Source organism: Acomys russatus, chromosome 22 (assembly GCF_903995435.1).
Source record: "Acomys russatus chromosome 22, mAcoRus1.1, whole genome shotgun sequence".
Lineage (NCBI taxonomy): Eukaryota > Metazoa > Chordata > Mammalia > Rodentia > Muridae > Acomys > Acomys russatus.
The window spans coordinates 28,416,720-28,442,628 of record NC_067158.1 but is presented as its reverse complement, the minus strand read 5'-3'; the positions used below and the strand labels follow the sequence as shown (position 1 = coordinate 28,442,628).

The 25,909-nt window shown below is 52.1% G+C and overlaps 1 protein-coding gene across 2 annotated transcripts in view; it reads right to left on the bottom strand.

Annotated features, from left to right (window-relative positions):
• Ppp2r2c (protein phosphatase 2 regulatory subunit Bgamma) overlaps positions 1-25,909 on the bottom strand; it is an 85,198-nt gene that overhangs the window by 14,090 nt on the left and 45,199 nt on the right. For both annotated transcript variants that reach the window (XM_051164788.1, XM_051164790.1), the window contains exons 2-6: positions 15,215-15,312; positions 12,266-12,431; positions 9,999-10,111; positions 8,502-8,679; positions 644-808 (exon numbers count right to left, since the gene is read on the bottom strand). In XM_051164788.1, coding sequence (XP_051020745.1) covers positions 644-808; positions 8,502-8,679; positions 9,999-10,111; positions 12,266-12,431; positions 15,215-15,312 — 720 coding nt within the window. The remainder of the gene's footprint in view (positions 1-643; positions 809-8,501; positions 8,680-9,998; positions 10,112-12,265; positions 12,432-15,214; positions 15,313-25,909) is intronic.

The window sequence follows — 25,909 nt, the reverse complement described above, 5'->3', positions numbered from 1 at the left end:
GCTTCCATCCTGAAGCATCTGCCTCTGTAGTTTCCTCCACAACTCACCCTTCAGAGTGTCTGTTCCTTGGTACATATGAATGAGACCATCCCTGTCCCTCTAATACCCCTATCCCTGAGTGGGGGTGCTCTACCTATCCCATGACAGGAAGCTACCATGCCTACTAGATGCCCCTGACACACGGAATATGGATAAGCCTGGAGGAGAGTTGCAGGCTTAGGCACGGGGACAGAAATTGGTCAAGGAATGGGAAAAGACCTGCAGGCTCAGCCTGACCCCGCTATCCAGCAGATATCCTGGCTTCTGGAGGAGAAGCAAAACTCTACCACTCAGTAGCCTGGGCTGGCCGCATATTCACTCAGAGTGATGTGACTGTCACTCAAGACAGGTAGAGAGTGTGGCAGATTTTTGCCCGACGTTTCAGAAATCCCTGGGCCTCACAGATGGCCCCTGGTGGACTTTGGAACAGGAAGTGAGCATTACATACCAAGGAACTCATAGGGTGCTTAGGAGAAAGGAGGTAGCTGGTGGCTAGAACAGTCCCCTCCCCAGCCACCGCCCACCCTCACCCCGCCCCCGCCACACACACATCATGCTGGTGTACCCACTTGCCTGTCCCAAAATACCTAGAGCAGAGACTTACGCTTGGAGTGCTTGTCGCACAGGGCAGCTGCTCGCATGTCACAGAGCCTCAGGGAGCCCTTGCTGCTGCTGTAGACGAAGAGGTTGCAGTGGTGGGGATGGAATTCGGACGCTGTGATCACCTCCGTGAGGTCCTCCATGTTGGCTGGCTTGATGTCTACGATATCTGGGTCGCTAAGGTCAAGGGCGACAGTGACGGCGCTCTTGTTCTTTCCCTTCCATAAGGCCCATGACAAACCCAGCCGAGTCTGAGTGACTTCTCAGGTCTTAATCTTCCCACCCCCAACACACACACACACACACACACACACACACACACACACACACACACACACAGAGTCCCTAGTCCCCCAAGCCACCGATTCACATGAAACACTGCTGGCACCCAGTACCTGTCCACGAGGCCCACAAAGCTGAACCCACAGCCTCTTACAAGAGTGCCTGCCAGTTGCCCAGCCCTGCAGCCACCAAAGACTGTTCCTGATAGCCCACCTTCCTCACAAGCAGCCAAGCAGAAGGGGCGCTTACCGTGCACTGTGACAGCGACCTGTCCCCCACAGGCTCCTATACTGGATGCTTTGTCCTCTAGTCGCTGCTATTTTGAGAGGCCATGGACCTTTTAGGAGTGGGCTCTAGGGCTAGGCCTTGGAAGGTAACACCTGCTCCTGGTTCCTGCCTTACTCTCCATCTCCTGGGCCACCCTAACATAAACAGGCTCTGGCATACACTCCCATGGCCATGAACTCTGATGCTCCCTGCTGAGGTCTCAAACCGTGAGCCAAAATAAACTCTTCCTCCCCTCAGGAGATCGGGAGGTGAGGGATATACCACACCCCATTTATGCTGGGCCATAGGCATGTAATTTTACATCTCTGCCTTCTGAACTGTCTGGGCCATGTGTACAGGTTTGTTACCCCAGCACCCACTCCCCCTTCTACCCACAGTATCACGACTCCTCAGTGGGAAAATGTCCTCTGATCTGAGGCAGCCCCACACTCAGCTCTGACCTATGCCTTGGAGACTCTAGAATCAGGGATACAGGACTGCTGGGCTATGACTTCCCTGGGCTGGATGGAAACAGGAGAGGATTCTGGGACTAGAAGTCACACCCCTGCAAGAGTAGAAGGGCATCCTACAGGCTGACGGCATCCAACCAAGTATATACACCTGGAGCTTAGGGACTAGTCAGTGGTTGCTGGGCAGCAAAGTAGCCTACAGGCTGTGGGAATCCAGCTAAGTGTATGGTTAGGGCTCAAGGACCAGCAAATGCCACCACTTGGCTGTTGTCAGGTGTCACTGGGAAGCGATTAAGTGCAGAGAGGGTCTGTGTATTACTTCTCTCGTTGCTTCAGCAAAATGCCTGGCAAAAAGCATCTTAAGAGAGGAAGGGTAGGATTAAGCTTGGTGGAGCACCCCTTTAATCCCAGCACTGAGGAGGCAGATGCAGGTTCTGTTCACTGGAGGTCAGCTTGGTCTCCATAGTGAGTTCCAGGACAGCCAGGGATACATAGTGAGACCCTGTCTTAGAGAGGGATGGGAAGGGAGAAAGGATGGAAAGATGGTGGGGGAGGTCATAGTAGCCCACAATTCTAGGGCAGGGAGTATGATGGCAGCTATTGCAATGCACGTGCAGTCAGGAGGGGGAGGGGATTCTAAGTTTATGCTTTTTATTCGTTCCAGGACCTGAGCCCATAGAATGGCACCATCTACATTTGGGATGGATCTACCTTCCCTTCTCAACGGAAGCTAGGTAATCCCTCAAAGATGCGCTCAGGGATTGCTTTCCATGGCGAGCCCAAGATTCATCACCACAAATTAGTCCACTAAGTTTCACTGAATCCATCCCAAAACAGGGGCTTGAAGAAGACGCCTGACAATGGGTGGCTGTGGGCGGAAGGCACAGCACAAACGCACTGAGCACATCTCGCTCTGCATGCCGTGCCAGTGAGGGCTTCCAGAAGCCCTCAACTAGGACCCCTCCAGGTGGCCTTAGTTTTGGACATCAGGTCAGAAGTTAGCTGGGCTAGCTGTTAGGTCTCAGCTCTCTGGAATATGCTAACCCACACAGGATCCTCACATCCCTCCCACAAGCCTGTTTCCCCATATGCAAAATGGCGGGGGGGGGGGGAGGCTTGGGTGTGATTGGAAAATAGTGGTTCCTTTCAAGAGACTGACCAGGTGGCCACGAGGTGAGATGCTTTCCCAAAGACTGTGGCCCTCAGAGATTAGGAAATGGGGCCAGCAACGCAATTCTGTAACTGAGAGGGGATGGTGAGGAGACAGCACTCCTGGCTTCCCCGGGTGGTCTGGAATCTGACACGGGTCCTTATTAGATGCACACAGAAGAAAGAGCGGCACGGATGCAGGGGGTGGGGGTGGGAGACATATGCAGAGTGACTCAGTGATGAGGACAGCAATCACCACCAGGTACCAAAAGAGACGAGGAGAGGAGACAGTCTGCCAGGTACAGCCCTGAAAGGCAGGTGGGGCTCTACATTCTGCACCCCAGTGTGAGCCACTCAGCCTGTGGATTGGATGAGAGACTGCCAAGCTAATACAGAGCCAGGCTGTGCTTGGCCCCAGAGTCACATCTGCGGTCTTTCCTGTCAAGGACACAAGAAACATGAGACGCATGGACCCCTGCAGCAACGTCAGGCTGTAGGGACTTTTATAGACTGCCCTTCATCTCCCTGCCGCCAAGGGCATTGCCTGATCTCCTGAGGATAGCTGGGGTCACGCTACCTCCTCTGACTGGAGAGCTGTGGAGAGGAGGAGCTGTGTGTCCCATTCACTGAGTCTCAGCACTCACACTATACAATGATGGGGACTGAGGGCCACTTCTCCTTCACCAGGGATTCCCGGCTAAGCATCACCTGTGTCTGGACTGTGAGATGGAGAATCATTGGCTCGGTTTACAAAAAAAAAAATCAAGGGGGACAGAGGCACAGATGGCAGAGAACTCCCTATCACATAGGCATTTGTGGAGACAACACAAGCTAGGCTGTAAAGATGTAACAATGAACTGAGCCTCCAGACACAGCAATAGCTTGTGCATAAGGCAGCATGGAACCCATCCCTGAAGAAAGTGGGGGAGACTGGGGTAAGTAGGGAACGCACCCAGAGCCACATGTGGAGCTGCAGAGGGAGGAGCTGGCTTCCAAACATCAGGGCAGGGCAGGCCTTCCAGCAGCCTCAGCACTGCAAGGACCCTGATGCTGTGTGAGTACGGCTTGTCACTCAGCAAGATGGATGTCAAGTGCAAATGGAGGTTTCATGGCAGAGAATGTGGAAGGCCTGGGCTCCACAGACTGCATTGGGCAAAGCATGAGGCTCATCCACATGTCTTCCCAGGAGCCTGCTCTCAAGACCAGAAGATGTTGTCATGGCAACCAAGTAGTGGTTGGAGTGAGAAAAGAGGCAGATCTGCCAGAAGCCTGCAGAAGGGCCTCCTGTGTGGCGAGCCCTCAAGGCCTTCTGCACATAGAGATGATCTAAAAAAAAAAAAAAAAAAGGGAATTCATTTTTCTCCAAAAGATGACCCGGTTGCCGGGTCACTCATTGAGAGCCGGGGGCACTCAAAACACAGCATGTGACATCCTAGGCACAGTTCCTGGCTACCACAGCACAATGCCAAAGATGAGTGGGTGAAGCCTCAGGTTCATAGTTCTCCAAGTTTGGGAACCTAGAAGTCCAAAGCTAAGGTGAGAACAAGGTGGGAGCCCCCCCAAGGCCTATTGCTGGTGTTTCCACAGGGTCACCTGTTCTGCTCTCTGTTTCCTCATCTAGTCTCGGCTGGCACATCCTTCTGCCATTATCTTCAGCCAAGGACACCAGATACACTGGACCCCTGTGGCTTGATTGTAAGCTAACAGCCCCTAAACAACAGTGCTTGCAGACCAGCCTCATCCTGAGATCCTGGACAGGGCTTAAGCACAGGGACAGGGGTCACAGCACCATGTTAGCAGCTTCTTGTGTCTCTCTGTAGGGCATCTTACTGACTGGGGAGGTGCCTTTGTGCAACTAATAAAAAGACTTCCTCTGTGAAGCATTTTAAAAAGTCTGTCCTCTGGGTGCTGGACTTGGATTTCTGTCCTCACTCACTCACCACCTCCTTTGTGCAGCGGGCAACCTATGTGCTGCTCTTAGAAGCCCTGGCAAACACTTGCCTGCATCCCCAGCGCCTAATCAAATACCCTGCAGAGTCAGTCCCAGTTAACACTGTTGAATGAATGAACACAGAGCTTCAGGGAACAGCAGAGCTGAACCAGGACCCAGGGGTACAGACTTTTGGCCTCTGCTTCAAACCTTCAGTTCCACTTATTCAGTAAGCCCTGGGTGGCACTTCTGAGCAGGCACACCTGTTGCTCCTGCACGGTGGTACTGTAGGCGGGATGGAGGGACAGCCATGAGAGGCTTCAGTGTCATGAGCTGGTGAGGGTGGTGCATCTACTCGCTTGGTGCTGCACCCAGTGGCCACTCCACTCTTAGCACCCACTGCACAGGTACATCTGCCCCGAGTGAAGGAAGCAGCCAGGGTGGCTCAGTGAGTAAGTAGGAGACAGACATTGACCTTGGTCCTGAGCCACCCCATCACCACCACTCCAAGATCTTGGTAGGTCTGCTGCAGAGATACAAATGAGACATGGGCTGCAGAAGACCAACACTTGCTGTCACACTAGCTTCCAGCACAAGAAACCGCTCAGGAGGAGAAAAACCAACTGAACTTTAAAATCTTCCAATTGCTAAAAATGTAGCTGAGACCCCACACTCCTGGGCTGTCTATTACTTTGAAGATGCAGAGAGCCAGCTCTAAAGTCACTGGCACCACACACCTGCACCTCAAGTGTTGGTGTTCCAGGACAGGAGGTGGGGATTACATGGGCTGAGCGGGGCTGAGGGAAAACCTCCAGGAGGGAGCAGGGGCAGGGCACACTGGCTGGGCCTGCTTCCAGGCCCCTGATGAGAACTTAGCTTTGCTCCTTCCGCCTTTCCGGAAGCTGATGACCCCAAGTGGAAGCAAAAGGGAGTCTGGGCTCCCAGACCCTGGAACACAGGTTGCCGTCCGCTCCTTAGCATCACCCTGGTCTCAAACAGGCAGGAAAGTGGCTGTCCTAGATGCACATGCAAGCTTCCGCACTCTAAAGTCACTTGCCTGTTAGGCATCTACATGCGTATCTCTCACAGTACCTCTGCAGTAGGCTGTGGAGTGCCATTGGGGAGGGGGAACATGTCTCATTCTAAATTATAAAATGTGTGTGGGCAGAGGGTCGGTCATAGAAAATTCTGTGTAGCCAGAGATCAGAGGAGCTGGGGCCCAAGAGAGGTCCTGCCAGCCCAGGAGGGGCATGGCAAGGAGAGGTCGGACTCGGCCATGGGACTGTGGACAGAGGCTTGTGGGCAAAAGGGCCATAGAGCCAGGAGTAAGATGGGGATCTGCAGAGGGTGGAGCACACCCCACTGGGTCTATGAAGGACAGGTTAGTCTGAGAGTTGGGGGAGCGGATGAGGGGAGTGTTAGCAAGGGTCACAGGCCACCACTGAGGAACAAAGAGTAGAGTCTCAGAAGCTGAAGGGGCCTCACTGAGAACTTTACATAGAGGCTGACAAGAGCAAGACGGAAAGGGATGCAGGATCCTCAGCCAGACCCAGCCCAGCTCCCTGCACTCATCATGGCCTCCAGCCCTGACCTTAGCTCCCTCCTCAGGATGGATGACCTCCCGCTGACCCCTGTTCAGAGAGTATCCCATATGTTCAGAGCCATCCCCGGCTCAGCATGAAGTCACACACACACACATCCCTCTTCTGGCTCTGTCCATGCTAGAAGTGAGACTTTTCTATGTACTTAGCTGCCATCAGATCATGGAAACATCTGTGGTCCAGAATCCAGCTCCTTTTCTGCTAAGGGAGGCTCGCCTCTAGGGAATGAGCTCAGAGCTCTGTTCCAGTGTCTGAATCTCATCGCTGTGGCCTAGGGCAATAGCAGGTAACAGCGACACAGCCTGGCTTCCCGATTAACCTATCCCAGGAAGCTGCTTCAAGTCCTAGTTTCAAGTCCTAAGCCATCTCCGGGTCTTCAGTCCGTAACACATGCCCCTCCCTCCCTCCGGCGAACAAGCCAGACATCTCTTGTCACCAGCTTACCAGGCACTTTCACAAAATTGGAGCCACCTCTCAGATCCAGCCAATGCTCAGGACATTCTCCACAGTTGAATGGAGAGCGGGGACTGACTCAGACATGAACTCTGGTGCCCCATATTTGACCACTTCCCCGTGGTGGGGAGGCCTGGTGGCACTCAGAGAAAGAATAAGCGGGCTACCAAGATGAGACTTGATAGCCTATGACCATATACAGGAGGAGGAGGTCCTCCTCAGTCACAGACAGAGGGGAGGGGAATAGGGTAAAAATGGGAGGGAGGGAGGGAGGAATTGGAGGACACAAGGGATGGGATAACAATTGAGATGTAATCTGAATAAATTAATTAAATAAAAATTATTTTTAAAAATTGGAGCCACGTACAAGGTGGACACAGCAATCCACAACAGCCATGTTAGTGCCCCAGTTCCGATGGGACCCTCCAGTCCACTGACACGCTCTCCTTTCCACTCTCCCTCGGCAGCGCAGGTCCCCCCATCAATAATCCCACTCACGTTCACACACACACCTGCTGCTCCAGGCCCACAGACTCACTCAGCAAAAGCCCACCTTGGCTTCCTCTCTGCCTACCTCCTGCCTGTGGCCTACAGAAGAGGTGGATGAAGAAAGTGCTCAGCACATGCTGGCCTGTCCCCAAGACCCCAGCACTGGTCACTAAAGACTCCTGCATGTCAGGGCCTTGCATGTGTGCTATGTGCCAGCATCAAGAATGTCACTGGGCTGGCGCACCCTGGGTGCTTGATAAACACCTGCTAGTGAGTGTTCTGCTCTTCAACATGGGTGAGCATAATTCCTGCATTCCGGACAGGACAAGGGAGTCAGTAACCCAAGGAGAAGGTTCAATGTTGGGGTGACTCGTTCTCTTTCCTTATTCCCTACTAATGTGTTCTAATGTCCTGTGTCTACCTAGGACCAAAGACAGTTATGACACAAGCTGAATCAACAAAGTCAACATTTCTTACCATCTCCATTTCACCGCAGGTGTGCCCTTCCCTGCCTGTCATGCTGTCCCAGTAGATACCTGCCACCTATGAACTCAGGCTCTATGACTCAGGCCCCTTCCTGGAAAGGGGCTGGTGACAGGACCTACCTCACTGAGTGAGAGCCCAGCACATGAAACTTCACTCAGTATGGCTGCCATTAATAGTCTACCCAACAGTGACACGGTAGCAGCCTGCCTACCCTGGATCAGGCCAGACTACGTTCACATGTCCTATACGTGGTCCCTTCCTTGGCAGGCTGGAGGAAGGGTAGTGCTCAGTCCTTAGCTTATTTTGACACCAGGACCCCATTTCTGCCTGGTTTCTGAAATCCCTGCTTCTGACACCCCAGTTGTCACTCTACAGTGGACCAACACATGGAGATGCAACGTCTAGGTAGCAGTCCTGTGGGGGGGTCGGCCTTCCCTCCTCCAGGGCACATTGCCTCTAGCTCTCTTGCTCCTTCATGGACCCTATGAGCCCAAAGTGATGAAGATCACTGGCACTCTAAGGAGGCACAGGGTGTGATGGAGCCTTCAGCAGCTGTCTTTAGAGTGTTCATAAATAGATACCTTGTAATCTCACACCCAGCTCCTTTACACCCTAGAAGAGACAGTTCTTCAGTAAGGAAGCTGACGAAGCAGAAGCCGCCCATCCACCCCCACCTCCCCACCCTCCCACCCCTGACCGTGAAGCCACGCCCCTGCAGATCAAGACCAAGGATACTGAAGCTCCTATCAGTGATGGCCAGATGCCAGAGGTTGATGCGCAGGTCATCCGCCGACATGTACGTCTCGCAGTCGCTGTTGACAGAGATGGAGTTGATGTGGTAGGTGTGGCCATTGGCAAAGATTCTCCTGGGGCTCACCTCCACCATCAGGTCCATGGGCTTCAGCACAGGCACCTGCAGAGAAGAGACATCCAGAGCTGCAAGGGCGAGGGAGGGAGACGGGCACGGGACACACAGTCTTAATGGGAGGCTGCAACACTCAAGCGGGGTGTGAAATAAGTGATCGTAGATGGTAAATGTCTTTCTTCTGCCCTACTCATGAAGCATGCTGACATGGATGTTTAGCTGTGAGGTTTTCAAAGTGTCCTAACCTGTACAAGGGGCTCAGGAGGTTAAGCCCGACCCACTTCATGTGAACTGAAGTGCCCAGAACACACACACACACACACACACACACACACACACACACAACTTCCCCCTCTCTCTCTCTTGATTTTATTTAGTTTATTTTATGTGTATGAGCATTTTAACTGCATGCATGCATCTGTGTGCCTGGTACCCAGGGAAGTCAGAGGAGGGCATCAGACCCCTCAGAACTGGAGTTACAGATAGCTGTAAGCTGCCAGGGTGCTGGGAGCAGAACCCGGGTCCTCTGCAAGAACAGCAAGCGCTCTTAAGCACTGAGCCATCTCTCCAGTCCCCCTCCCCCCAGAACTCTTTAACACTCTGCTGGAGGATGCAAGTCCTCATGCCTTTTCATTAAGCAGGACAGGAGTTGGCTCTACAGCGCTACCTCCTGGCCTTCATTGTACCAAAGATCTAGTCCAGCTCCTCCTGCCCAGGAGCCCAAGGCTCAGGGTGCGTTGAGCCCAACTCAGTAACTGCAGGGGAGGTGTGGTTGTGCTCTGGGCCTCAGTTTCTCTGACTTATTGTTCCCCTACAGGTGAAAAGCCCTTCATAGACACAGCCCACCACATCATGCCTGTAAGGAGGCATACACGCTGTGTGCTGTGTAATGGATTAAAACTTTCGTCCTGGGAGAAAATTCTGCAGACAGATGAAGTAAAAGGGAAGTGAAACAACAGGATAGACAGGATGTTTACAAGGAGGTGAAATAACGAGATGCTCTAAGGTGACGATTCTAACCTGTGGGTCACAACCCCTGTTGGGGGGAAACTAATGACCCTTTCACAGGGGTCACATGTCAGATATCCTGCATATTTTTTTTACATTATGATTCATAAATAGCAAAATTATGAAGTAGCAGCAAAAATAATTTTATGGTTGAGGGTCACTACAACAGGAGGAACTGTATCAAAGGGTCGCAGCATTACTTTGGCCTGTGACCGGTTTCCTATCCAGGTGAGTAGATGCTCATTCGTTGCCCCAGGGATAGCGTCACGATATCATGACCCTGACCCCAGCTCTAAGAGTCCTAAAGGTCCCATGATTTAGTAGAACACAAGTGCCAAACACTCGTTTGCGCAGCTCACCTGCAGTGATGTCACCGTGGACAGGTCTTTCAGTTTCCCCTCCTCATCCTTCAGGTTGTAGCCCTCGGGCCTCTTGTCTCGTTCGGTGATCTTCCATAATTTAATGGTTTTATCTTTAAGGACAGAACAGGGCAGAACAAGGCAGCCTGTCAACAGCCAGACCAGGAAGAGAATTCCTGCTCTAGCCAGAGGAGCAGTGCTGCCCTGGGAGTCACCCCACAACCCCGTTCTCCCTCACCATGCCTTAAATAGAATACCTCTGCATAAGGGAATCTGTCCTTACTCCATCTCTCCTAACCACTGGCTGGGGGATGCATGACCCTAGCAAGGAGCACGTAGAACACTATGCCTTCTTGAGAAGAGGGTGGCCTCTCTGCCATCCTAACTCAGGGCTCCCTGACACCCGGGATCCAGCTCCAGGGGCCTCTCTTCTCTGATTCCTCCTCCCCGATGTCACAGGAGAAAGCACAGATGATGATAATCTTTTTAAAGATTTATTTATTATGTGTACAGTATTTTGCCTGCATGTAGGCCTACATGCCAGAAGAGGGCATCAAATCTCATTCTAGATGGTTGTGAGCTACCATGTGGTTGCAGGGAACTGCACTCAGGACCTTTGGAAGAGCAGCCAGTGGTTTTAACCTCTGAGCCATCTCTCCAGCCTCGATGATGGTAATCTTATGGCTCACCTTGGCTATGCCAAAACACCTTGCTATGACAGATCTTTTACATGTAATTAAATTTTAAATCCATAAAGCAGATGGCCTGCCCTCAGGAGATGATGAGTCTCATATAATTGGTTGAAGACCCTGACAGAACAAAAGCCCACCTCCCCGTGAAAAGGGGATTCGGCCAGCAGACACCCTCAGGCTTGAGCTGTGCACCTCTGGCCTCACATTCACAAGAGCAAACCCCCTTCCAACTCCATCATCCTCCCGCTCCTCTCTCTGTCCCTCCTTATAGGTCTGGCTTCTCCTAAGGACCCAGATAACTTCCGCAGTCAAAAGAAACAACAGTGAACACGGGAAGGAGCTAGAGGGAAACTTGGGTTTCAAATGGGGCCCTCAACAGGGGTCTTCAGCCTTCTGTGTAGATTTGGGCTGTAAAGCTGGTCTAGAAGTTTTGCAGGGCTAAGAAGTAGGTGACCCGCCTGCCACTGCCCCCCACCTCGACCCCTGCCATGGCTGGTCTTCCTTCCAGAATGCCAGGAAGTGAATTTTAAAGCCATACGTGCATGCATACACACACACACACACACACACACACACACACAGGGTCAGCATCATCTTCACATGCTCCTGAACACACGTGACTATCCATCCACCCCCGCCCTCGCACAGATAAAGACCCCAGAGTACAGGTGTGCTGAGCAGATTGCAGCCAGGCCTACGGGAGGCCAGATAGATCCTCTCCTTTCAAAGCCTGGCAGAGACACAGAATTAAAACAATAAGTGTCCTGTCGCAGGAGAAGATGAGCCATTGGAGTAATGAGAGAGGATGAGGAGGGAAGTGGCCATCTGAGAGACTGTGAGGGCAGGCAGGTGGTAAAGACCAAGTCACTCTCAGGAAGCCTTGTGGCCCCTTCAACAGTGGGACTTCCTCAGGGAAGGCACAGTTAGATGCCATCTTCCCAGCCTCCTTCAGGTTTACACAGCATTTACTGTTCTCTGGGAACTGGGTGGATATCATATCTCCTCATAAACCCACAAGGGAGCTGAGTCAGGCCCTGGGCAGTGCAGAAACTGAGGCTAAGGAAAGCCCATATGCTCTAGTCTATCTACAAAGCTGGCCTGGACCCGAGTCTGCACCACCAGACTCCTGGCCCTGCCTCGTGTGCTAAGGAGCAGAAAACTAGCAGGGCAACTGTGGAAACTGTGTGGCTGCCCCAGGCCAGCAGAGGCTGGGAGGCCTAGACCTAATACCTTGGGTGACAGGCAGAGCTGGCATGTGGCAGTAGCTTTCTGAGACCACACATCATGTCCTGAAGCACAGGGCCAAAGGCAGCCTCATTCTGGGTGATTTGTGACTCTTGCTAAGGGTTCAGTCTGTTGTCTAGTGGCCCCTGGTTTCTGGCCCTGGTTCCTGTGATTTGGAATATTCAACCTCCTCCCCACTTTGGGAATACCCATAACCATTGTCTTTACAACAGTGGGAGATGTGTGATCAGCCAGGGAAAACTGAAGAGAATGGTCTGGTCAGTCACTAAAGCTACAGAGCAACCTGGAAGGCCAAGTGAGGTCAGGCCTGCCATGCCCTCCAGGCCTCACCATTGGTGGACAGCAGTGAGTGTGCGGCGTTCTGCTGCGGGAGCCATTTGATCTTGTTGATTTTCTCCTCTATCTCCAGGCTCTTCAGGTAGTCGAACTCTGGCTCGTGGCTCTGGAAGGTACTGTACACATCGTACTCACCCTGGCTGTGAGGCGCGTTCTTACTCTGCAGGGAAACCCAAAGGTAAACTAAGCCACAGCGGCAGCCAGGCAGACGGAGGCAGACGTGAGAAGGGGCTCAGGCCGCCTTGCAGTGGGGGTGCCATCAGCACCACCAAAGGAAGCTACTAATTCGAGTGTAAATGTGTGTGCATGTGTGAGTGTTTGTGTGTGCAAGTGTGTATGTTTTACATGGGTATGAATGTGTGCAGGTGAATGTGTACAGGGATATATGTGTGCAAGCACAGAAGTATTGTGTGTGCATACAAAGGTGTGTGTGTGTACACAAGTGTGTATATTTTACACGGGTATGTATGTGTACAGGTATGTGTGTACAGGGTGGGCGTGCGTATGTATGTTCAGGGGTATATGTGTACAAGCACAGAGAGTATGAAAGTGTGTATGGGCGTGCAGGTGTGTGTGTGTGTGTGTGTGTGTACAGAGGTGTGTGTAGGTATATGTGTGCAAGAGTGTATGTGTACAGGGTTGTGTATGTGTGCAGGTGTGTGTACAGGGTGGATGTGGGTGTGTGTGCAGGGGTGTGAGTGTGCATACAAAGGGGGGTTTGCAGGGGTGTGTGCAGAAGTATATGCAGGGGTATGTGCAGGTGTGTATATGTAGAGATGTGTATGTGCAAGTGTATATGTGTGTTCAAGGACGTGGGTGTGTGCAGAAATACATGAACGTTTGTGAGCACGCATAGAGAGACAAAGGATGCCTTAGGTGTCACCCTTAGAAATAGTACCCACCCCTTTGAGACAGAGCTTCTCACTGTCCTGGGTCTCACCAATTAAGCCAGCAAGCCCCAGGGATCTGCATGCCTCCACCCTCCCCAAAACTGGGGTCACGGGCACTTGTATTTTTACATGGGCTCTAGGGATCGAACTTGGATCCTTGTGCTTGTACGGCCAGGGCCTCCCCGTGGATCGACAAAGTGGCCACCATTCACCCCGCTGAGGCCAGATGCCAATGCCAAGGCTCGAGCTACCCTCATTGGTCAGGTCCTAACCCTGCTTCCCATGGTGGCTCCCATCCCAGTTTGGGCAGCTGAGTTCCTGGCTATGAACCCCCTCTTGGTGGAAACCCCCCAATACTAAGTACTAGACCTGCCATAAACACCGAGGATCGCTTTTCTAGCAGACAAGTCAGGTTTCTATGACAACATGAAATCACAGCTGGGAGCAAGTGAAGACGGCCAGCCAAGCACAGCCTCAGGTTTTTCTGTTCATTTGCAAAGTGTCTATTTTTAGGTCCCCGTCTCTGTCTTGCATTAAGATCTGTTTGAAAATCCTTCCACTTTTTTTTTTTTTTTTTTTTGTCTCCTCTTCCCATGAGCACCAGTTGTGAAAAAGGTCAGCAGGACCAGAGGGAGAAAGAAATTAAAGCAGAAAAGCCAAAATCTCTGAGCTCATTTCTCTTTGCAGTGGGCAGAACGATGGCTGACTCGTGTGTGCCCTGGTGGGACAGTCTGGTCTTGTGACACCTGTGGGCATCGGGCTCTCCCTGGCCTGCCCTTGGTGAGCTATTTTAAGTGCTCTGGGCTGCGGTTCTGTCAGGTGAAGGGTAACAGCAGCTCTTTGCTTGGTAGGCTGGTGATGAGGGGGCCACGTGAGGTAACACAGCACAAGGACCACACTCTGGAGGGTGGCTTCAGCTTCTTCCCCTGGTCCTGCCTCCCTTCTGCCTCTCTCTTCTCCCCTCCCTGGTTTCTCATCCCCAACACATTTAGTGATGGAGAGGCCCCTTGCTGGCCTGTGACAGAACACAGACAGTCAAGAGCTGGTTTCCATGGGGCTTGCTGCTGATTGGCCTGTCTGTAAATGGGTGTGCATCTGCACCCTCAGAGGCCAGCAAGAAGGAACAAACAAGGAAACCATATGGAACATGGAACGCTCAGCCTGTACAAAGTGGGTTGTCAGTGAGTGGGGGAGGGGGCTAGGACCACATGCCTCTTTTTAAGTTTTCAGAAATGACCTCTAGGGTGTATGGTCTCCAGTTGCTCTTGTCTTATTCAGAATAGGCATAGCAACAGGGCAGGGCAGAGGAACAGATTAAGACTGGCTTGAAGTTGGGTAGTGGTGGCACACATCTTTAATCTCAGCGCTAGGGAGGCAGAAGCAGGTGGATTGATCTCTGAGTTTGAGGCCAGCCTGGTCTACAGAGTGAGTTCCAGGACAGCCAGGGCAACACGGACAAATCCTGTCTTGAAAAGACAAAAACAAACAAACAAAACAACACACACACACTAAAAAAGACAAAACAAAAACAAAAACAAAAAAACAAAAAACAGGGAAGGAAGGAAGAAAAGACTGGGTTGAAGGGTGGAACCCTGAGCAAAACCCGCCAGGCCAGCAGAGAGCTACATGGGGTGAGGGATGGGGAGGCCTTCCTCCTTCTCCAGCAGCAACCATAGGCCATACAGGCAGGGAAGGTTCTGTGTTGGGCAGGGCTTGTTGCTTTGTTTGGGACTTCAGCATGTCAGTGAACAATCAGTAACTTCTGCTGAGTGGGCCACTTAACACTTCAGCTTTAGGAGCTTACCCAGTCCACTTGCCCAGCCCATCTCCAAATCCCTCTCTCTCTCTCCAGCCCCAGGGATCTTGTGACAGAAGGGAGTCAGTGAGAGACCTCTAGGAGGGACATCTAGGCAAGGTGGGCCAAGCTCTGCTCAGAGTACCATCTACGCCCTGACAGAACACATCCACCAGAACCCACCCGTCACCCCTGCCCTTTAGCCATCTATCTGCCCATCTTCTTCCTGCCTCCCTTATGACCCCTCCACACACCTACCTCTGGTTCTCGCTGGAAGATAACCACTCGGCCACCCTTGTCACCTGTGGCGAGCAGCTCCCCAGTGTGGTTGAACTCGACAGTGGAGATGACGTCAGCTTGAGAAAGCAAGACAGAGGACACTGATTAGTCTGCTGTGTTATCATGCAGTGACTCCGGTACAGTGCTAGGCTCTGGGGGCCCATGGAGCAGGAGCATGGAGCATGCTGAGGGTCCCCCACCCCCAACACACTGGCAGGAATGTGTGGCTCTTTCCTACACCCTGTCCCTCACACAGCATGGGCAGGCTCCCTCCTGTGCTCAGCAGGTCACTGATACAAATCTAACATTTATGTTGCGCTCCAGTCCCAGCAGATACACCTGGAGACAATGTGGGGTCATGCGGAGGGCCTGGAACCTGTTGGGCATCAGGGAAGGGAGGCACCACTCCAAAGGGCAAGATGCCATCAGCGCCTTCCACAGGCCAGGCTGGTATAGTCTCGGAAGGCAGTCAAGGGAAGGCAATTGTCTATGGGAACAGTAGGGACCAGGGGTCAAGATACAGTGTCTTGCTTGTGTCTCTAGTGGACACCTGTGGGGGAACTAAGGTCTAGGCCTAAAGCCAATGTGCTGTAATGGATGCAGAGTGGATGCAAAGCTGGGGACCACAATGGCTAACAGACTATCTGCAAACTGGGGGCAGAAGGTGGCACTGAAAGCCACCTGGATGTGCCTTGCTTTCCTTTCTTGAACCAGGCCCTATGTTTGCTCCTAATACCTGTGGCAGGGGGAAAAAAGTCACCCTCACGACAGGACGGTATCTAGTAGTGGTTGGAGTACACTCTCAGCTCCCTCCCAGAGTCTCACCTCTCAGCAGGCCTCTGGGATTTCTCCCAAGCTGCATTTCTAGAAGGCTAAGCTCAGCTTAACATCCAGAGGCTTTCCTCGTGGGGGTGCCCCAGTCACTGGAGTGCCCAGCCTGCCCGTGTGGGCAGGTGCCTGGAGAGAGCCTACAGTACTAGACCCAGACTCCAGTCTCCGCATATGGGAAAGAGGGCAACATAAGTCTATCCTCAACCTTCTTGGGTTTTGCGAGTCACAGTGACAACAGGCCTAAGCATCCCAGGCAGCCAGGCACAGGACTAGGGCCACACATGGGAAGGATAGCCCCTTGCCTGACAGAAGAAGAGTTGCTCCTTCTAGGCAAAGCTGTAGGGTTAACTGGCCCCAAAGCTGAGGCTGTCCTACCATCAGGCTTTATTGGAACTCCAACATGATTTTTTATTTCAATGTAAACATGTTTCTTTTTCTTTTTCTTTTGTTTGTTTGAGACAAGGTTTTTTTGTTTGTTTGTTTTTGTTTTTTTGGTTAGCCCTGGCTGTCCTGCACTCACCCTGTAGACCAGGCTGGCCTTGAACTCATAGAGATCCTCCTGCCTCTGTCCCCTGAGTGCTGGGATTAAAGGCATGTGTCACCACTGCCCAGCCTTAATTTCAACATATTTCTCTCAAGTCTCTGGTGGAGTTGAAGACCAGATAGCTTAGTTTTACAATTAAGCCTAGTTGTTTAGGGGTTAAGATGTTTTTAGGTCTAGATAGATGTTTTAAGTTGATAAAGATGAGATATGATAGATATTGATTTACACTCAGAATTTTAGACTCACCAAGATAGGAAAGATGTTTTCTTCAAGGTTGCCAAATACAAATAGCCAAATCATTATGAATGTAACATTTATATAATTCCTGATTGTTTTGTGGCTTTTCTTTTGGGGTTCTGGGGATAGGACCCAGAATATTATAGCCCATCATTGAGCTGCACCCCCAGCTCCAATGTGTGCCCTCCAGAGAAAGCCCCTGGCCCTACTGGGCCTCTGAGCTATAGTAAATGCCAGCTGTGGTAGCAATAAATTGGGGCAGGATCATAGTGGCACATACCCCTTTATGATTAAATAGAGTGGGCCAGGCAAGTCACACACACACACACGCACACGCACACGCACATACAAAGTTGTCCTGGCCACTGACCCCATCCCTGCATGTGGCATCTGCCCTGGTATAGGAACACCTGGGCACCTCAAGCCTGCAGTGCTGGACTCCCAGACCAAGTAGAGACTCTTTCTGTTTCACATTAAAACTCCCTAAGGCAGAAAGAGCAGAATATAGGATTGTATATAAAATGTCTTAATTATATAGACCAGTGATCACAGCCTTGTTAAATAAGCAAACAGGCTGAGGTGGGGGTTGGAATTTTCCAGAGTGGTAACAAAGCTTTATGCAGGATGGATGAAATGAAATAAATTTCCCTTTCTACTTTTGTAGATTTTCTGTGATGCAGCGACATTATTTTAATAACTTTCTTAGGATATAATCAATACATCAAAAGCGGCATATTTAACATAGACACTTTGATGAGTTTGAGTGTATACATAACGCTCGTTATTTTTATGATGGAGAAATAATGCAATTAAATTAATGTGCTGACATAACCTCGCTATCCAGGGCAATTGAGGTCCACTGAGGCTGCATGGTTACCACAGTAACAGACACTAATGTCTGTGGGCAATTTACAATTTGTATGTCATTTTCATGTCCACTGGCTTCCTTGGAGCCTCAAAAGCCCCCCTGGGGGAGAGATGACTTTCAGTTGGTGGCGGGAAGACAGTGTTCCCTCCGCAAGCAGAGGCCTGGAAGCTCTCCATGGACCAGTTAGAAGTCTAGGCTAGGTTAGCATCTTGCCTTGGGCCACTCAGCAGTGTGGCCTAGGGTGAACATCACAACTGTTCTAAACCCTGGCTCCACCTGTGCCAAGTCTGTGATATGTGTCTTTCTGGGAAGAGAGGATGGTGAGGAAGTGGAGTGGGAGGACCAGGGAAGGAGGACCATCCAGGACTCTGAGGAATAAAGGGGGGGGGGGGAGATGTACTTGGTATAAAGAGCCACAGCCTTCTGCCATCACCACCTCTGGCTTCTAGAAACGTATAGTGGTACTCAAAATCCTAGGTCATGGGTCTACGGCCCAGCCCCTCCAGTCCAGTCCAGAGCCACTTCTACCCCCCAAGATCCTTTTGCCCAGGCCAGGGCCCTGCGAAACTCTCCAAACAAAGACTGAAGTGGGGTCACACCTACTATCTTTACAGCACAGGTCTCCCAGGTGTTTACCCAAGGCAAAGCTACCTCAGAGAACCAAGAGTCACCATCCACCAATGCCAAACTCAGTCATCAGGCAGCCCCTCTGCAGAGAAAGGCCACCTCTCTTCCCAGTAGGATTAAGACACTTTCAGCCCCAGTACCGCCTCCTTCAGGAAGTGTTTCTGTCCTGCCTACCTTATTCCATCCCAGCAGAATGGCCTTTCCTCTCGCTGTGGGCTCAGGACTGATGTGTGCCCTTTACAAGGTCTAAGCTCTTCCTGATGGTCTATTATTCCACACCGCCTCTCGTTCTCACTATGACAGGCATCTCGGCTTGCCGCCAGTCCCATCCTCTTTGACCTGGGAGCCGTCTGTCTCCAGGTAATGCTGGTCTAGGCCACGAACCTTTACTGGAGCTGAGCTCTCATGGTGACCACTGCAGGGTCTAAACCCATGATCAAAACTAAACTATTTGTGGTCACCGGAGAGGAACCAAACAGTAGGGAGCCCGTGGATCAGCAAAAGTAGGAAAGTTCAAGCTGCGTGAGCCTCCTCACTCAAGGCCTAACCTTGGGGCGGGGGCTGCCTTGCAGTGTGGCCAGCTGCAGGCACTTGGAATACCACTAGCCCTAGGGTCTTCTGCAGAGTTGCAGGCAAGCAGGGGAGGTTGTTATGCAGGGACAGTGGACACACAGGGGCACCAGCCAGCACCCTGAGCCAGCCCGATGTATACCTGTCTACCTTTGGTGGCCATGCAATGACAGGCAAAGATGAGCCAAGATGGTGGAATGGGTTGAACTGCATGCCCCGAGAACATGACAAAAGCTTGAACCTTCATCCCCACAAGTAGGAGACTGTCTGCAGTAAGGTCTTGGTAGATGATAAGATAAAGATGTCGAACGGCAGGCTGCTTGCACAAAGCCCTGACATGAAGGTGGAGTCAGACACAGGGCCACACAAACATGGGGAAAGGACCACACAATGAGAAGCAGCCAGCAGACCCCAGTCTGCAAGCCAAAGAGCTAGGAGGGGCCAGGCTCAGTCTATCCTGGGGCCCGTAGAGGGAGCACCAGGGCTACCCTGCTGACACCTACATCTCAAGCTTCCAGCCTCTAGTACTGGGAAGATAGTTATCATTTGTTTTAAGCTGTACAATTTGAGAATGGTGGCCCTAGGAACTCAGCACGTTCAGGATGTAGTGAGGCCGCATAGCCATGAACCCCGGAAAATGTGGGAATAGCCATCTGTGCCTAGGCTGGCTTTTCACATCATGCTGTGTGAACCTGAGATGCCCACTGAGGTTCATCAAGGTGACGGCAACCCAGCTGCGGCTCCATCGCTTCCTCACTGGGTTTCAACCCATCAGAGCCCAGACCACCCAAAAATAAAAGGGGCAACTGTCATCCTAACCTGGCCACTATGAGCCCAAGGTTTATAAACAATTCAGATGTCTGGGGCCGAGTGTGATGGTGTACACTCTTAATCCTAGCACTCAGGAGGCAGAGGCAGGCAGAACTCTGTGAGTTCAAGGCCAATCTGGTCTACATAATGAGTTCCAGGGCAGCCAGGGCTATGCAGAGAGGCCTCATCTCAAACAAAAATAAAACAAACAAACAAAATAGATATCTGTGGACTAGGAAGCTCCAGAGGCTCTGGGTGGACATTGCAAAAAGCAAGGTGAGCAGGAGGCCCTCAGGGGTAACTCTTTCCCTCTCTGACCATTAGAAACAGCATGCTGGATGGCCATCAGGGCTCAGAGCAGAGGCCTAGGCAAGCCCAGTTCATCTGACATTTAATCAGCATGGTGAGGTCCAGGCTGCTGCTAAATGGAGAAGCATGGGAGGACAGAGGAGGAGGAGGAGGAGGAGGAGGAGGAGGAGGAAGAGGAGGAGGAGGGAGAGGACCAAGCACAGGGCATGCAGAGTGAGGAGAGGCTAGGAAAGGCAGAGCAGACAGAAGTAGCTACACGGGTCAGGGCCTGGAGGGATGAAGAATGGAAGGATAGGACTCGGACAGCAGAAGGGACACGTGGGATTGGAGAGGGTGAGGCAGAGGACCTGCCTGGTGGCTTCTGGGCCACAGCCAGCTTCAAACCCTCCCCACTGCAGCACCCGCACACGCTGAATCCTTTGAACAACATTGAGAAGCTGTGATGCCACTATCAACCACCCCCATGGTTCAGATGGAGAAACTGAGGCAGAGAGGAAAATTTACTTGCCAAAATCTATCTGGCTACTGGGTGCAAAACTGAGACTTAATCGCTCCCAGGCAAGCTGTCTCCAGCGTCCTTGAATTTGACACCATTTCCCCTATTCCAGGCTTAGTGCTTCTTCAGCTTAAAAGGTCAGAGACAAGGATCTGGGGGTTAGTGAAGGAAAAAGCAAGGTCCCTGGCCCCAGGCTGTTCCAAAAGGTGCTTCCTAAATATGAGAGGCCCAGGCTGAACCCCAGAATGTCTGGAATCAGAGTCGGCTGTGCATGGGGATTTCACCTAATGAGCTACAGGGATAACAAAGAGGCAGCCCGTGGTCATCATGTGTGGGTGTCAGCTGCACAGGCCACCACTAGCCGCTGGACACATAGCTCATAGCTGTGCCTCCCAGGCAGGGACTGTTAGACAGCTCTATCAGAAACTTGCAGATCATCAGGGAGGGGTTCCATGACAGACACCGACATCTATGTCCACCTGCCAGAAAGACATGAGCAAGCAAAGTGCCTGCAGGAAGGGTGTGGCCCATCCTCCTTCCCTACTGGGGTCCCCTCCCTCATGGTGGGATCCTGACACTAGGAAAGGGTTTTTAGAAGCATGGTAGTCTTGTTCTGCATTCAGCATTTTCTAGGCTGGAGCATGCCATGGCATGCCTAACTCAAATCTCGGCATTTCGAAGTGACCCTAGCCCTCTGTGGATTCCATGTGCCGAGGAAACCAACAGTGCCTTCTAACCCACACTCCTACCTCCCAGGAAAAGGCTCCAGACCCCAGCAGCATCTTATTCCCTCCTCCCCAGCCCAGCAGTGACAGATCTGCATCTGTCCCTGCGAGATCTGGCTACTGCCATTCTACATAAATAGCATCTCAAGACGTGCGAGGTCTGTGAGGTCCGAACACATGGCACTCATGGGCACCCAGTTGCCTTGCAAGGCTGTAACACTCTATGCTACCAAGGTGGTTGTATGACAGGTTTCCTTGCTCTTTGTGCAGAAACCCAGGCCCGAGGGGTGTGCCTTTAAAAGTCCCCATACCTTGACCAGGGCTGGGGCTGCTGAGGGAGCCAGGGTGAAGCTGAAAAAGATAGCTCCTTCCAGACCACTCCAGAAGGACAGGATGGGGGTGGCTGGGACCCAGACAGCTAGCTCCTCCTACACAGGCCTAACAATCCCCTTACCCCTGCCCCAACCCATGGCACGTCTGCTGGCCAGACTGATCCACCTGGCAGATGGGCCTGGAAAGCAGACAGGCAGCTGTGGATTTGCCTGTGGTCAGCACCCTGTGGTTAAGGCCAGGCCAGGCCAGGCTGGACAATGCTGAAAGGAGGAGGACGCCCAGCTCTGGCTCTAGGCTGATGGCCAGGCGGCCTGAGGCCAGATCAGAGCAAAGGAGATGGAGGAAAGAGCCCATGCTCACTGCCTCATTTCCTGAACTTCAGGCTCCAGAAGGGCTTCTGTGGTTAACCCAGTTTCTCTACCAAGAAGGTTCTAGAGTCTGACCTGACCTGGTAGGTATGTTGGGGCCTGGAATCTGCAGAGAGACAACTCTGCCGTGTGTGCCAGGATTTGAGGGGCCCCGGCAAAGCACTGGCAGGCGGGGAAGTCTGAGCACATGCTTCCTGGCAAGTTACAGCCTCTGACGCCCAGCTTCCCAGGCTCTGCCATGGTTACGATGCACGTAAGGACCACCCGGCCAGAAAACATCGTTACATACACTCATGCCGTCCTCATCATCACTGGGCTGCCTAGTTTTATGGCAGCCTGACGCAAGTTAAGAGTTACCTAAAAAGAGGGACCGTCAACTGAGAAAAGGCCTCCATAAGATCCTACTGTGTGGCACTTTCTTTATTAGTGACTGAGGGGGGGATGGCCCAGCCCACTGTGGGTGGTGCCATCATCTCTGGGCTGGTGGTCCCAGGTTCTATAAGAAAGCAGGCTGAGCAAGCTGTGAGGAGCCAGGAAGCAGCATCCTCCACGGCCTCTGCATCAGCTCCTGCCTCCAGGTTCCTACCCTGTTTGAGCTCTTGTCCTGACTTCATTCAGTGATGGATTTCGATGTGGAAGCGTAAGCTGAATAAACCCTTTCTTCCCCAGCTTGGTTTTTGGTCAAGGTGTTTCATCATAGCAATGGTCACCCTAACTAAGATAATCACCATCATCATGGCCACCATCGTCCTGCATTATAAACCCAACCACATGGCCACAGCGATAAAGACACATGCGCAACAGACACACAGAGAGAGATGATGCATGACGTGGCATTCTGCTGGGGACCTGGGTTTGAATCTAACCTAGCCCCTGGTGTATGGTTTCTGCTGTCTCAGCTACTCCACTTGTGAAGTGGTAACAATGGTTGTCCAGGATGAGGACACTGCCCTACGCTGTGTGAGAGGAGGGGCAAACTGCCTGACGCTAATTTGGAATGACCAGCTCAGATATCTGATGCTGGCTGGCTGGGCCTGGCTTCAGGCCTCCCAGCACTTGGGGTCCTAAGGGCTTGCACTCCTACTCAGGTTGCAGCTGTCAGGCAGGAAGTGGGGACCACGCTGGTCTGGCTCCATCAGGTCTCATCCCATCAATGTGTCCACCAGACCTTCCCAAGGCCTGTCTACTCCAGGGTGGGTCAGGCACTGAGCTGCAGAGTCCCTGAGCAGATAACATGAGGCCACAGTCGCCAGACCCAGCCCATCTCTTTTACCCACGTATCCTGCCTCAGCTCTTCTTCAGGCTATGGCCAACATCATCCTATCCTGACCTTCCCTATAGCCTTCTATGGCTGCCCATCACCTATGAAATACAGTTCCTACCCTTTCATCACCTCTCATGCACTTAGCTCTGCTCTTTAGCCAGGTGTTTCTTAGTGCTCTGCAAGAGACAGGCCTCTACTGCTCACCCACTAAGCATCTATTGCTCACCTACTAAGTGCTAGACCTTATGCTACACATCAGGGATTCAAAAGAGTGCCATCATGTGAGTCCGACTGGTAAGAAGCTGTCATGTGTCTCAGAACAAGGTTGGCCTCTGCCCAGTTCCTCCTCCTTCCTTGCTGACACCCTGTGGGATCTTCTACCCAACCCCCTGCTGACAGTCTGGGCTTTGGAGAGGTCCCTCACCCAGACACCAGAGGGCCTTATGCAAATCCATTAGGAGTTGAACCCGCCCCCAGCAGCCAAGGGCTAGCAGGGACCTGTCTTCCCTTTAGGGACTTAACAACTTCCAAGAGTCAAATTTGCAGTTGACCCAGGAGCAGGTGGCTACTCCACACCTGCTAACCAGCAGGGCCAGTGCCCTCAACACCACCATGCAGGCAGGCCCCCAAGCCTTTTGCCACAACACAGCCTTGCACCTTCCCAAGTGTGACCACAGCCTCATCTGTGGCTTGCTGCCTGGAACTCCAAGACCAACCTTTAAAACTGATTCCAAGCCATTGTGGTTTAACGATTGCCTTTTTAAAATTCCTGAAACAACACAGGTGGCTTCCACAGCAAGAATAAGCAGCACAGTTCACCCAGAACAACGAGCCATACTAGTCTGCATTGGTAGCACCCATGGTCAGCTCTGAATGACAAGGTCACTCAGAGCCAACACCATGCCCATACAGCCAGGCACAACCCCCTGAAGCCCTACATGGCTGTCACATGGCTGTTACCAGGCATGTGACGCCCCATGGACCAGCCAACACCAGACACCAGAACCAGGGAACTGAGCCCAACGTATGGTCAGACCTCCCACTCTATGCTCCTGCCATGGTCAAAAACCTGGCTAATGGGGCTCACCCATGGCCAGGATCTGGCTGTGTGCAGGGATGAGCTGCTCAGTGTAGACAGATCTGAGGTACTGTTTACAGCCATGTGGGTCTACCAGACTAGGATGCAGGATGTAGGGTCAGGGATCCCTTGGAGATCTCCTTTTCCAAGGCTATTGTGGTTTAAATGAATGGACAAGAGGACAGACATCTCCTGCCTGCCTGTGCTGGATAGTTTTATGTTAACTTATCATAGGCTAGAGTCATCTGAGAGGACAGAACCCATTGAGAAAATCCTCCATAAGATTGGGCTGCAGACAGGCTTGTAGGGCATTTTCTGAATTAGTGATTGATAGGGGAGGGTCCAGCCCATTGTGAGTGGCGCCACCCTTAGGCCGGTGGTCCTTCCTGCATTCTCTAAGAAAGCAAGCTGAGCAAGCCATGAAGAGCAAGCTGGTAAGCAGCACCCCTCCATGGCCTCTGCATCAGCTCCTGCCTCCAGGTTCCTGCCCTGTTTTGAGTTCCTGTCCTGGCTTCCTTCGATGATGGCTTACAATGTGGTTGTGTAAGCCAACTAAACCCTTTCCTCCCCAAGCTGCTTTTTGATCCACAGTGTTTCATCACAGCAAGAGTAACCCTAACCAAGACACTGTCCCTAACTAGCTGTGTGGATTGGGGCCAGTAAGTGATCGTCTCTGAACCTTGACATGCTCATCTGTCAGAGAACAGTGTCCCCTGGGTATGGCTGTTGCCACCATGACTAGAGCAGCTGTGATCTCCTACAGAAGACCCCCTACAAGATCAGGCCCCTTGACTATCCACACAGATAGAGGGTGCGGAGGCTTATGAGACTCTCCCCTAAGATTTCACCCACTTCCTCCTGTCTCTGACTCCCAGCCCTCTGTAACCCCGCCCCATCTACAAGATTATGCATGGTTATATGAGCTCACTGGTAGTCTCTGAAGGTACTAGAGTGTACAGAGGGTGAAAGACCAAGAGAAGGGGCACTCTGTTTATTCAGCTTTTAGGGGGTCATCGCCTACACTGGGGTAGAACTTTGAGGTGATTCAGCTGTCTTAAAGTCACCCACGATCTTTGGTATACAGTCATTGTGCCATCTGGGGTTATCAGACAATTTGTTCCCATCTCTCAGGAAGAAGGTGACACAGTCCCTTCACGCTGGGGTTCATGGCGTGGTGAGTAACAACTTTCACGGGGTGCTGTGAGGCTGTGGCAACACAGAAAGGATCTGGAGCTAGGAGGGGGTGGTGTTTGCTGCTTTCTTCCTGCCAGCAGCCTGAGGAGCCTGAGGAGATGAGAAAGTCAAGGATGCCCAGCTGAAGGCGCTGGCCAAGGCTGTACAGCAGGCAGGTTCCGCACACACCTTCCTGGTCTCTAACTGCCTTACTGAGGCTCTTCACACTCCTCTCTATGTCCGTGGATCAAATTCGCTGTTGCTCACACAGCAGGGTAAAGCATGGGATTCTGGCAGCTGCTGTTCCTGAAGTTTGCTGTCAGTGTCCCCCATGTCCCCAGCTGTAGCACGGACAGGGCACTGCCTGCTCTCACTGCCTTCCAGGGGGCTCCCTCTTCTTCAGCAGCCATGCGGTGCTTTTGCATGGATCGGGTGTGAACA